The following is a 13,748-nucleotide window of genomic DNA, read 5'->3' on the forward strand; positions in this document are numbered from 1 at the left end:
ATGGAGGAGCAGCTGGGGAAAAGGAATACACAGGACACGGTTAAAGTCGACTAAAATATGGGGTGTCGTTTATATTTCAACACTGTGGATACAATGTACACAAAACTGGGGCATAAAATGAAACTATAACAACTTTGACACTCCATAAATCACTTAATTAAGTCATTTGTCGAACGTTGACATCCAAACACTCTCTGGTAAAGGCCTTTTTCCCTTGTGAATTAAATATTGTTTGGACTTTTAATCTAATCTAATAATAGAAATAAGTGTTGGTTACAGCCATAATAGTATCCAGTGTTTGTGAACCATGCATTCCTAATATTTCATTTTACCTTCAGATTCCTCCTCTCTCGCTCCCTCTGCTTATGTTGTGAATTTTCAAACCCTTTCTGAGCAGACATGACTTGAACCCAATTTCCTCTTTGGTGAAATACGTTTCAAAAGTCCAACGGTGAATAGCAAGAGAAGACCCGCGTATCAATAAATCTATTTCACAACGCAGAGCGTCTCCTCCAACGAGCCTGTCTCATAATAAGTTGTACTATCGGGATGACTCACGTTCACTCTGCGGCTGCACACGGGCATCCTGCGTGCGTGCGTGTGTGTGTGTGTGTGTGTGTGTGTGTGTGTGTGTGTGTGTGTGCGCTGTGAAAGTCATTACAACAACAAGGAGCCTCTCGAGCTAATTGCTCCCTCACTGCGGCATTCTTTACTTCAAATTAAAAACATAAATTAGCACATCTAACTAAATGAACCTGGTTAATGGGTTCATGTTTTTACCTCCATAACGACGACTGCTCGAGGTCAGGACCAGTCGGGTCACACACACGCACGCACGCACGCACAGCCTTACGGCGTGTGAATCATCTCCCTTTGGAGGGATGCCGCGCGCCACCTGGAGGCAGAAACCGGGGAAGACGAAGCGCGGCTACCTCCGGCGAGTTGCTGTAATTGGGTGATTAAGGCCGATGACGTCAGACAAGAGCTTTCTCTTTTTTTTTCTTCTCTTCTTCTCTTTCCACTGAATGAACGATCACTCAGCCTTCGTTCACGCGGGCGCACGCGTCGGCGTGGACGTGACTCACCAGCGCGCCGGGCTCAGGCGTTGTGCCCGGAGGCGGGGAATCAACAGGGCGACGTCGGCACCTAAACAAACAAAAACAAATTGGATTATTAGAGGAGTGCACCTGCCTTCGTCATTCCGCCTCCACCAAATCGGCCACAGGCATCCGCTGAGGTAAGTGCATCTTCAGTGCGAGGTGGACCTTTTAAGGCTGCATGAGACTCCCCAGACCGTCAGCTCAACCCTCTCAACGATCACCTCCCCACTCCTCCGGCCCTGTGGAGGTCACATGAGTCATAAATTATGAATCATATATATATATGAGTTCTGGCCCTCTGTTGTTGATTTATTCTATCATAATAAATAATGAGTCATTTTGCAAAAAAAGTTCCTCTGAAGAAAGAAAAAGAAAGTTCTGTGACAACGATTGTCATCACACTAAATATTTTTACTAAATAATATACACTAAGCATATTTTAAGATTGTTTTTTATTTTATTTCAACAGCTTCATGTTTTCCATTGAAACAAAACACAAACATCTGATTAAAATAAGTGATACAAACCACTGCTGCTGTAGCGGTGCACTGGGGACAACTGATGGTGACTCCTCTTTACAGCTCACGGTCAGAGAGCTGCAGAAACACTTATTATTCAAAGGCAGTTACAGGGCGACACCAGTTAGTTAATTAAGTAATTAATACAACCTTTGCTAACACTTGTGATTCCATTTTAAGGTATTTGCGGGTTTTAATGCAGCGCAAACCCCAAAAATAAACATTACATGTGCAAATACATTTAGATTTTAGGGCTTAATAAGTCCAAACTATGCATGACGGCGCCATGTTGTATTTAACAGGCGCAGAGACGGTTTTACCGTTGATGTGATGGTTCGAGTTGAAAAGCTGCATTTTTCCTTTTTCTACTTGTTTAGTTTTTAGGGGGCGGCGGCTTCGAAGACGCGGAACCTTTATTTTCCCATTCCCGTTTCCTCCGGAAGATTTTCAAGCACGCACACTTTTCAGAGAGAGACGTCCATGGCCGTTTAAAGAGGACGGCGGCCGTCGTGGGATTCTCATACTTCGAAGCCGACAGGTGGACCGTGATGCAGTGCGGCTGGCCCCTGTTAGGTCCGCTGCAGTGGATGCGTTACGTCAACAAACAGGTGAAAGTGAAGGCGGGAAAAGATGAGGAGCGCCGCGGCTGGCTGCTCACCGTGGACCCGGTCTCCGCCAGCCTGGTGCTGGTCAACTTCGGGGAGGAGGAGGGGAGGGCGTCGGTGCAGGTGGTGATGGGGCACGCTGTGGAGGAGGTGGAGGTCCTCCAGGAGGCCGACGAGGAGACCACGCAGCGTCTCCAGACCTCCTTCCTCCCCCCGCAGACCCGCAGCCTGGACCCGGCGGAGCTGAGGAGGAGGAGAGGGGGCGTCCGCAGGTGGCTGGAGAAGAACCGGTTCCCGGTGGAGGAGGAGGGGGACGAGCTGAAGGTGGCGGGGGTCCTGACCATCGCTGCCCCGTACGGACCCGATGACTGCTACAGCTCCAACCAGATCATCCTGGACCGCATCCAGAAACTGATGCGCAATCAGGTCCAGCTCCAACCAGATCACCCAGAAACGGATCCAGCCTGATCCAGGACTCGGCGATTCAGAACTTAATCCACCAATCAGATCCCTGCTCCGTGTCCCCACCAATCAGAGGGCGCTAGCAGCTGTGATTGACGGCTGTTCTGCAACCAGTTTGAGTTCAGATTTTGTTTTTTGTTTGAATCATTTTTTTCCAATTTGGGGTGAAAAAAAGAATTTGAATCAATATTCAGAGTTCTCGCTCTGCTGCAATAGTCCCAGTAATTGTTTTGGAGATTATATTATGGACATGTCTGGAAATTATTTAAATTGGGAAATGTTGAAATTATTATTTATTTAAAATGACTAAGTTTAAAGTTCTTTTTTTTCCCTTTTTGTACATTTTTGTAGTCATCCTGCCGTTACTAACGTTGGTTGAGAAAGAAAAGTTGGTGGTTAAGTGAGTGTATATGTTCAAAACTTGGGAAGAACATTAAAAAAAACTCAAACTGTGATGACTGTTTTGTGTTAAAGTCACTTGATTGAAGTCATACGTCATCCACGGTATTGGAGAGAACATCTAACGAGCTTGTAGAGGAGGAGCTCTGTGAAGGACGACATCTCCACTTACAGTCACACTAATCACCGCATTGATTGCCAATATTCAAAGAGTTCATCTGCAGAAATGCGGCACGTCGGCCAGAGCCATTAACCGAAGATGGTGATTCAACGTGAGCGAGGAGCCGGCCTCCTGTCCACCAGATGAATGACTCCATTAACCGATGCAGGAAGTAGAGGCTCGTGTTCAGAGGTCTGGTTCTGTTAAAAATGGGGTGTCGCAGTTCAATTAATAGTGTTTACATTTGGCCGCAACTTTGCACAGTCCATTCATGCACGAGTGTCTTTTGATCCTCTTTAACTCTTTCTGATCACGACAGTACAGCAGAAATATCACAATGCCCATTTGTGTCCCGTTACATTTGGCATGACGTGATTCCAGATTTTTGTCTGCAGAAAAGCGTTGCTCATTGACAGACTCACTCGTGCCCAAGTAACTGAACTGTGAGTGTAAACACATGCGTGTGTTACTGTGGTGGAGGAACACAGGTTCTCTAAGTCACGGATGCTCACGTCACCAGGGGGCTCCGCTTGCACAATGCAGGCGCCTAATGAATCCGGTCAAAACACTGTTGGAAATGGAAAAAAAAAGTAGAAAAATATTAGCTACATTTTTATTTTTTTTAAGTTGAAAAATATTGGGTAGAATAATATTTAAAAAAATATATTCGGTTCATTTAAAAATAAAAAAAAGGTTTTGAAAAGTCAAAAAATAATGAAAAGAAAATTAAATGTTAGATTGAAAAATGTCATGAAAAAAAGACAAAAATATTTGTGGGAGACGAGTGTGGCTTTGGGGGACGGAGGGGCCGAGCCTCGTGGGTGAGATCAAAGGTCACAAGATGAGGTGCTGCAGCGCATCAAGCATCTCAAAACACACGGACGAAACCAAACTTCTGCACTTGAAGTTGCGTTGTGTGGGTTTCCACTTGTCTCCCACTAGACGCACACACGCCCCGCCCTCATTCGTGAGTCATGGGTCCAACACGACACATGCCATGTCCTCAACATCCCGCCACCGCCAGCCTCTCCCTCTGCACCGTCCCTACGTCTCAAAGACGCGATGAGTCAGCGACAGGGCGATGGCGGCTGATGCCACACCGATCAGCTTCCTCTCGTCTCCTCCTCCTCCTCCTCTGGTCTCTAAAGGCTTTGATTCATGCAGAGATTTAAAAATATGTCCTGCCACGCTGGAGGACGTGTCCCGCTGTCACAAAAGCACAACAAAGGGGCTCAGAGGTCTCAGCGATGTGGACACATGGAATAACAGGATCCACACAAGGGTTCTGGTTTACGTTGATATTTTTAACTTAACTGTTAATGTTGCTTATTAACATTTTATGTTACAGAGAAACACATTTATTTTAAAGCAACTTTTAAGGGATTTGATAAACTACTGAGGGAAATATCCATGTCTTTAAATGGATAATGCTAAATGATCTGCTACTGTACGTTGTCTGCAGTTTGCTGCTAATACAGTGGTGCACAGAGAGTATTAAAGAAACCGTTCACATTTCATGGATTCATGAATGGATTTATTGAATGTTGCTACCGGGAACCGGTTGCAGGGGTCCAAAGTGGCGGGAGCCCCGATGGCCTTTGACTTCAAAGAGGCCCCAAAGAGACAGGAACCTACTGGGGAGACACCCGAAATGATGCAAAGAGATCAAAGCAGCTGCAGGGAGATACAAATAATTATAACATCTAAAACAATAATAATAAAAAGAAGTACAAAATAATCAAAAAGAGACACAAGTCAACAAAAAAAAAAAGATACAAAAATGATCAGAAATACAACAAAACAACGACAAACCACAGAGGCTCATTGTCACATGATCCACCCATCGATCCGTCATCAATATCATGTATATATCTATATGTGTATAAAATATCTCCCTTAAATGCAGTAAGTACCTCTGTTTATGGTACACTCATTCCTCTCATCAGCATAACAGGTCATTTCTCACAACTAACTTCTTCCTCTCTGACGTTTCTCTATTTTCGCTCCCTGCAGTAGCCTGTATTGATCTTCTATTTATAGGAAAAGGCTCTGAAAGTGCTCTTGTGAACAGGAATCAATGGTAACACGGTTTCTTTACGTAAGACCCTTTTCCCTTTTGCTCTGTCACTCGGCCGCCGGGACGTAAGCGAGGGTTCAAGGGTCGCCCGTCACGCAGAATTCAACGGGATGGGAAAAGAATTAATAGAGCTAGAAATGATTTCCCCTTTTGACTCTGCTGTTATGGTTGTTATAAAAAATACAAGGTATTTGACAACTTACTGTCTGTTTAAACCGGCTGCATTCACCCCTTTTGACTGCAAAAACACATTTACGAAGGAAAACATCTCTGTAGCCGTGGTGATAAAGAAGAAAATGCAATATTTTTTGCCTTTTAGAGGCCCGACGGGGATGATTGCTGAGCAAGTGCATCATGGGAGATACTTGAGACGAGTTCCCGCGGGATCAGAGAAGCAGGCGCAACAATTCAGAAAGACACAGAGCTCGCTCTTCATTTTCATATAAATATTTATTGCAGAGGAGGTATTTTTTATGTACATGCTATCACAATATAACACAATATAAATCTACCAAATATTCCCATATATTGATGCTATAAGCTTGTCATAGAGCAATAGTCATAACAAGCACATAATACAGTGGGTTAGAGACAGTATCACTCACTATACAACTTGTAACAGTCCATAAAAGATCCTTTTTTTTGTTCTATCAAGGGCAGTGAAACATGGGTTCCTATTATTATTGTTTCTAATTTCTTTTCTGGAATTCATGCAGAAGCCACAAGAGCAAGTTTTACGACGTCACAGAATTGAGTAGTAGTAGCAAGAGTAGCAGTTGTGTCGGGCGGCTCGGTCACAATAGGTTACAACAGCCTGCACGCACGCACTAAATAAATAAAACAGCACAGCATTCATCGTTCAGGGCAGCGTGAAAGAAGATCAAAACCAACGCGACGGAAAGAGGAAAAAGTGGCTTTTGAGAGGTCGCGGGTTCGACAGCACGCGGCACGTCGATCCATCAGGTCGCTACCGTCCGTCCCGCGCGGCGGCCGCGGCTCCGACTCACTGCCGCCGGATTGATTTCAGGTTTATGCTGATAACGAAATGGGAAATCGAAGGACTGCGTTTAAATAGGATTTTGCAAAATTAGCAGAGATTCAAAAAATATATATTTGACGACAGTTAGTTAAGACTCCTACCGATCTTTGATATTTAGGAATTTGACATCAAATTTTGATAATTACAATCAGGGACGACATTCAGTGATATCATGTAATTCTCACAGGATGCAATAAAGTACCGTGGATGCTGGATTCACACACAGTTCTCCCCACGGCTGCAGTTGTTGTTTTAAACAAAAGTGGGAGATTTCTTTTTCTTCCCACTTTGAGGGTTTGTGATGAACGTTTAGACATTTAGATACGAAACACTGAACCAGTAAAAAGCCTTTCAAGCGGTTTCGTCGGGTCGTGTATTGATGGCCACGTCGCCATGGGCCTAATTCACGCTCATCTTAACGAATCCGCGCATTGAACTGGGGACAACGAGCGTTACGCTCCTCGCCAACTCGTGAACAACAAACTGATGGCAGTGTGGCGCTAGCAGCGATATTATTATTTTAAAATACGAAAGGGTAGTTCCGCTGTATAAAAGCCTTGTAGTTATCATCTGGAAACAAGGCGCCATCGCTACAACAAAGTCTGACAGGTCACATGACCACACTGGTTGATAACAAGCTAACAGTTAGCCCAACGATCTCAACCTCTCTATTCGACATATCCTCATGCAAGCGTCCTTCCTGTGTAATTTCTGCTACATCCTGCTAATCTATGCAGTGATTAGGTCTACGAAACGGATCAAGATGTGGGTGCACACTCCAGTATAAGATGCGTGCAACTAAAAGGTCAGTGAAAAGTCCTCCACTAGTTCCTGTCCCTAATCTATTGATCACCGGGGGACAATCTTACGTTGCAAGAGCCAGAAAAAGTGCATGAAGTGACACAACGGCCTATCGGGGCTACAACTGTCATTGCACAGGAAAGCTGCTCTGCACACACAAAGGGAATTGAGTTCTATGGTTGGCCTTTTTAAAAAAAAAATTATTTTACGTTGTGCGCTCATTTGACCCCTCGTGCCACCAGACTTTGTTCTAGTGAAGTTCCAGGTTCTCAGATCGTTCACACTGGAGCAAAATAAAACACAACGTTTAACCTTCTCACGCAGCGGCTTCGATCGGCTGCTTTTTCTCCAGTTTTGTCGAAGTTTGGATTCTGGATATTTTGCCATCAACACACACACAAAGACCCATGCTGGACTGCTACTTTCTTTTTTACAGCATGAGACATTCCGACGCACATACACGTTAATGCTGCACCACCACCCTGGAGGAGCCTCCGGAGATATGAAACCAGCGGGAAAAGGAGTGCCTCTGGTATTAAAGAAACAACAAAAAGAAACGTTATATATATATATATATATATATATTTATCCGGACATGAACTGCGTCAGCTGACCTACTCTGACACCTGGCTGTGCATGCTGTTTATATAAAGGAGAAGGCGCCTGCTTCCACTGGTACAAGACAACGCTAGTTTAGTTAGGCACATACAGTACATCTCTGCAGACTTGGAAGCATTTTTAATCTGCCGAGGACTACAATTAAATAGATCTAAAGAAAAGAAGGGAAAATGATTTTCGGTGTCCTGTGTGGGGTCATGCAATGAAGGTGGAGATCTTTACTTATGGAGTTGGCTAAAGTGCTAGAGACTGATTCCCTCGCTGAGTCCTTCCCTCCGGTACCAATGTCCTCCTTGCAGATGTTCCCTTATTCTTTGGCTTTTGCTCCCCCCCCCCCCCCTACGAATCCAGCCGTCCCGTCGTCAAGTCAAGTCCTCTACGCGATGACGTCGATGCACGGAAAGAACCACGGATGAACTGTTGACCGCACACAGAACGTGATGAATGCAGATTTTTGACATTGCTCATGAGGTGAAAAGGCTGAATCAAAAGTTGCATAATTAGTCTAAAGATTTATCTCCAGGATTTTCCTGTAGTAATCTGGAATGCTCGTCACGACTTCGTTTTTTTTTTGTACATTTTACTTATTTTCAAAATAGGTAAAACAGGAACAAAACCTCGGAAAGGAAGGCAACTTGTGGAACTTGATCAACTTTTCTTCCAAGTCACCGTACTATCAGTAAAAGGTAATATTTAACCGTTTTCAAAGTGGAAAAAAAGAGTACACATCAATAACTATAGCTTCAGTGGTCCATTGAGGTCGAGTGTCACGCCTCCTTGCTCGACGTGCCGTCGTCAAAGTCCCAGGGACAAACATCTGCCTTCTTGGCACCGACGGCGGCTCCGCCTTTCGGATTGGCGTTGCTCGGATTCACGACGGAACCAGAATCGGTACCTTTTCTATCCGACGTATCCGCAAAATCCCACGGACAGACGTCAGCCGGCTTCGCCTTGGCCGCGCCGACGTTTGCGCTCCTCCTTTTTTCCACCAGCGGCGCCTCGGGGTGACCCTCCACGTCCCACGGGCACACCTCGGCCATCTTCTGCTGGCTCACGTGTTTCTCTGAACATCTACTCTTGTCCTTAGCTTTCGCTCTACTTCTGTCGTCGTCAGCGTCTTTTGACCTCTCGACAGTTCTCGGGCAGGTGGCGTCCCTCTTTTTCGACGGGGCCTCCTTGCTCTGGTGCGCCCGAGAGGGGCTCGGCGTCCTCGCCGAAGCCGGGGGCGCGGCTTTCGAGGACGGCGGCAGGAGGGAGCCTTCCGTTTTGGAAGGATCAGAGAGGACACTTCGCCCTTTCCCCTCGGCGGGGGAGGGGCCTTTTCTCGGCGGCGTCACATCCGTTGGACGGGCCGACTCCGCCGTCTTTTGGGGCTCTTCGAAGTCCCACGGGCAAACGTCCACTGGGTGCGTTTTGGAGCTCTCCGTTGCCGAACGGGGCTGCTGGGTCTTGGGGGATTTGCCGCTTTTTTGCTTCGAGCCGCCCTCCTGGCTGCCTTGACCCTCCCCCCCCTCTTCCCAGGGACATACGTCCGCTCGGACGGCGGTCGTCCTCTGGCCGTTCTTTGAAACCCTGCCGCTGGACGGCGATTGATCGCAGGCTTTCTGCTTCTGAGATTTGCCCCCCTTGGCGCCGCCGCCGCCGCCGCCCCCGTGCACCGTCGTGGTTTCCTTCGGCGCGATGGACACGTGCTTTTGGACCTTGTTTTCGGACGGGGTCGGGAGATCCTCCACCTCCCAGGGACACACCTCGGAGAGGTCGTAGAGGTCTTTCGCCTTGACTGGATCGGAGCAGATGGCAGGCTGGCTGCCGCTCGCCGGCTGCCTCATGGTCCTGCCCAACGCCGCGGCCTGTTTGCACTCGACCGACTGGCTGACGATCATCTTGGGCTGGCGCTCGTTTTCCGGCTCCGGGTTGACCCTGGCGTCTTTGCTCTTCGGCTGGCTCCTCCGGCCGCTCTCCTCCGCGCCCGCGGCCTTCCCCGTCAAGCCCAAAGTCTTCTCTTTGGCACTGGCGATGACGCTGAGGGACTTCTGCAGCATGGAGGCCCGAGGGTGGATGGGCTTCTTGTCCGCGCTGAGGTTGTGGGCGCTGGCCGACTTGCAGACCAGAGGAACCGACTCCGTGGATTCGCTGGGGACGCTCATGTTGTCACCGGACTGCTTCTTGACCAGCTTCTTGCCCATAAGCGCGTCCAGGAGGGAGCCTTCGGCCGGCGTCGCTTCCATCTTGTCCGTCGCCGCGCTGCCGGAGTCTTCGCTCTGGTCGCGGACGTGGTCGTAGCTGCTGTGGGACTTCTTGAGGGAGAAGACCTTGTTCTTCAGCGCGTCCTCCTTCGCCGCCTTCGATTGGTGTGTCGGATCGAAGGGGTTCTTCTTCAGCATGCAGATGCTGTTGCGGTTGCTCCCGTGTTCGCCGGCGTCTTTGTCCTCGCGGCTGCACTGCCGGTGCACCGACTCTGGGATCTCAGTGATGCGCCTCATCAGCGAGCGACCCAAACCCTTCTTGGAGCTCCTCTTCTTCTGCAGGTGAGGGTTGTTGGCCAGCATCTTCTTCCTCTTGTAGATCTCCAGCTGGGAGTAGAGTTTCTTCAGCTCCTCCTACGTATCCATGGTGGAATCGAGGTGGGGGGGGAAGAGAGAGACAAAGTGGTCAGTTGGGAACAAATGATCTCATTGATACGGCTTGAACAAAGGGATTACTGATCAAAGCACATCAAAAAAAGCAGACATTCTACTGCACAGAGAACATGCAGCGCAAAATCCACGGCACGGGACGACAAGCGGTCGGTAATTGATGCACGGCGGAGTATCACATGCGTGCTGAAAAGAAAAGACAGGACAATCTTTGACAGCATCAAATAAGGACACGGAGTTAGGTCTGAAACAGCCTCGAAGCTCAGCTCTTTAAATGATTGTATTTCTGTCTGAACCGATGGAGAACTTCTGCCAAATAGGCTCGCCCCAAATCTTTTGCTAGACTTCTGCGGCTCTAACAGACAAACGGAAATCTCTGCTCACGTTGGTACGTTTTTCCCAAAGACTGTCGCAAGACCTGACGCCGCAGCCATTAATAGAACTGAGGTGGCCCGTTTCGTCTGGCGTCTGGAACAAAAAACTGCCGGGGCTCAGTGTTTTGTTGTGCGTTACGGGGGGAGTGAGAGGTCGAGGCAAAAGCCGCTCACCCGGATGTCCTCGGGATCCAGGCTGTGTTCGCTCCACGCCGACGTGATGCTGCTGTTGAGATACGACCCGGAGCGACCCATGTCCAGCTCGTCCTCGTAGGCCTCGGAGGCGATGTCGTCTCTCATGTGGGTGCCGGCAAACAGGAACTGGTGAGCAGAGAAAGTTGCTAAATTCAATTTAGCGTTTGTTAAATCGTGCTTTTGTTACGGAAGCTGTTTGTTACTGATTTGTCTACCTTGGGCACGAGCAGCAGACCCAGTGTTACTGTTACTGTTAAATGGGTGTGGGTGAAGAACAGCAGCAGCATCCAGTCCGGGTGGAGCTCCGGAGCGAGAGTGAACCTGTCGGCACCAAAGAAGGAGATATGATGTAGGAATACAAGAAAAGGGGTATCCAGATGTTAAAGTGATGACAGTACAAGGAAGGTGAGCCGATGGCCAACCAATATATATATATATATATATATATATATAGGCACTGAATTATGCTGTGATATTCATAGCCGTCGCTCCATCTGCAGTAACCCTCTTAGATACAGACAGGGAGCAGCAGACTTGATGGCTTTTCAGCCAAAGTAGATTCATACACCATCTGTCTGGGCGTCTATTCCTCTGCCTGCTATAATGTTCCACTCGGGCGATCCTTTTGGCGCCAAGGACACAATCTTTCCCGCATTCTTACAAAATCATAAAAGAGGAGAGTGACCTTGATCCGGTCACTGGATCGAGCGCCTTTAACCATCCGGCCGCGGTGCAGCGGTCGGTGGAAAAAGAGAGAATTACCGGTTTTCTGTGCAGGCGAGGATTTAATAATCTTCGCACGCTGTCTTTTCTCACCGAAACCCTTACGGCTCCACCTCCACCTCTCGCTGTAAACGCCCCCCTCCTTTCCTCTTCTATCAGCGTCACACTCACACCCCGATGACCACCGCGGCTTTAACTGGTCACGGTGGGATCAGATCGCTTCCTTACAATTTATTAACGCTCTCGTTTGGCCAATTTTACACAGAGAAAAAAGAAAAAACAAGCGTTGGCACAGTAATCACCAAGAGCCAGATGCTCAAATGCCACCAAAAACGGGAAGGAATCAGATTTCTTGCAGGTATAACTATCAGATAGAACCCTCCTTTTCTAATAGGTGTAATGGTTTATAAATGTATAACTGGAATAGGGCCTGACAATAATTCAAGCTATTATTTTCCGTTCCCCATAAATCATTCTGACACGGTTCATTAGTAAATAATGTGATGGAGCTCAGCTCTCAATTAGGGGGACTCCAGCTAGGAAGGGCCGCGGCGGCGTCAGCCGGAACGCGTCATTGATGAAGTGCACGCTGCAGCTGTTTGACACGTGCACCGGAGACAGAGGGACAGTTCCACCCAAATAAAGAAACAAGCGCTCCCAGATGAACAGAGCCGGACGGGAAGGAGGTTCCCGGAGGACAGGAGCGTCAAAATGACAAATCAAAGACGATGTGGTATTAGGTGGTGGAGTAATCGTGACGCATGCAGGGGGGGGGGAAATCACCCCAGATGTGGGGGGCGTTACTGCACCCGGAATGTAGAGTCCATACTGGTGCTTTAGTATCTAGATACTTTTACTATATACTATTTTGCTGACAAAACTCGAAATTTATTGATTTGGCATTTTGCCCTTCTTTTATGTGGAAGGAACAGGTTTACAATTAATCAAAAATAAATAATGATTAATAATCAGTGAAACTCATCTAGAAGAAAACATCATTGCTTTTAATCCCATTAGGGCGAACTAACAGTTCGTATTACAACAACCAACGATCCAGATAGAAAATGTAGTAGTAGATGTAAATAAATGGCCGATGACTGAGAGGAGCTCCCACCTGATGACGTAGAACACGGCCGTCAGGACCAGCTCGCTGTGAACGGCGATGGCCATGTAGCGAGGCTCGTGGAAGGCCGAGGGCACCGTCCTCACAGCGTAGCACAGGTACACCGCCCACAGCAGGAAGAGGAACTCGGCTGTGAGGGGGGAGGGGACGAGGGGTACGGGGGGGGGGGCAGAGAGACGTACTGTATTACTGGAGCACATCTCAGGTACACAGGAGAACAGCCCGTTTAACACGGACCATCTCACTCATCTGTAACAGCTGTGGGTTTATTCTCTGGGCAATAAATGAATCCCTGTGCACCTCCATGGCAACCCCCCCCCCCCACCAAACTCCCCCCTGCAATAAACAAGCTTCTTTTTTCCATGAAGACGTGCTGCCTTTATTTTTTTACGTATTATGTCCCTTGCTCGAGCCGGAGGGAGCGTGTCACATGTTTCCCTCCCAGCAGGAAGAGATGTGAGCGCTCAATGAAACCGGCCAATCACAGGAGAGCTGTTGACTCAAGGTTGCATGACGGCCGAGTGAAGGTCGAGATATCTGAGCGAAAGCAAAAGGAACATTCCACATCTTTCTTAGGATTTAGCATTTAATCTAATGACATAATTTAAATTGAGGAATAAAAACTATCATTAAGAGTGATGTCAAACAATAAGATGAGCGACATTAAAACCATCTTTTACAAAACAAGAAAGAAGCTTTGAATATACAATGCAAACGTAAATTATTTGGTAAGTATTAAGCATGAGTCTGCTTTGCATGTCTCTCTCTCTCTTTACTATCAGGCTTCTAATGATCTCTTGTTGGAAGCTCCATAAAACAGGCAGATAATTATAGATACTGAGGCATTAATAACAACAACAAAATGTACAACTATTGTAAATAGAAGAGCTTTTGAATAATATAGTATTAGTAAGATAG

At 47.4% G+C, this 13,748-nt stretch overlaps 2 protein-coding genes across 4 annotated transcripts in view; one reads left to right on the plus strand and one right to left on the minus strand.

The window, feature by feature from the left end:
* Positions 1-1,019: 1,019 nt before the first annotated feature.
* On the plus strand, positions 1,020-3,140 carry gemin6 (gem (nuclear organelle) associated protein 6). The gene has a single exon (XM_078096153.1). The coding sequence runs from the start codon at positions 2,167-2,169 to the stop codon at positions 2,689-2,691; it is 525 nt and encodes a 174-aa protein (XP_077952279.1). The 5' UTR covers positions 1,020-2,166; the 3' UTR covers positions 2,692-3,140.
* Positions 3,141-5,756: 2,616 nt separating this feature from the next.
* gpr158a (G protein-coupled receptor 158a) overlaps positions 5,757-13,748 on the minus strand; it is a 42,750-nt gene continuing 34,758 nt past the window's right edge. For 2 of the 3 annotated variants that reach the window (XM_040167068.2, XM_078096154.1), the window contains exons 8-11: positions 12,822-12,960; positions 11,200-11,305; positions 10,964-11,110; positions 5,757-10,379 (exon numbers count right to left, since the gene is read on the minus strand). In XM_040167068.2, the coding sequence (XP_040023002.2) occupies positions 8,547-10,379; positions 10,964-11,110; positions 11,200-11,305; positions 12,822-12,960 (2,225 nt within the window). In that variant the 3' untranslated portion in view covers positions 5,757-8,546. Of the gene's footprint in view, positions 10,380-10,799; positions 10,884-10,963; positions 11,111-11,199; positions 11,306-12,821; positions 12,961-13,748 lie in introns of all 3 variants that reach the window. The other variant, XM_040167067.2, reaches the window with a different exon arrangement.

The sequence above is a fragment of the Gasterosteus aculeatus genome, chromosome 21, assembly GCF_964276395.1.
Source record: "Gasterosteus aculeatus chromosome 21, fGasAcu3.hap1.1, whole genome shotgun sequence".
Lineage (NCBI taxonomy): Eukaryota > Metazoa > Chordata > Actinopteri > Perciformes > Gasterosteidae > Gasterosteus > Gasterosteus aculeatus.

What these genes read in the sequence shown, in the direction of transcription:
- gemin6 (XM_078096153.1), top strand. Translation starts at nt 2,167, where the DNA reads ATGCAGTGCGGCTGGCCCCTGTTAGGTCCGCTGCAGTGGATGCGTTAC.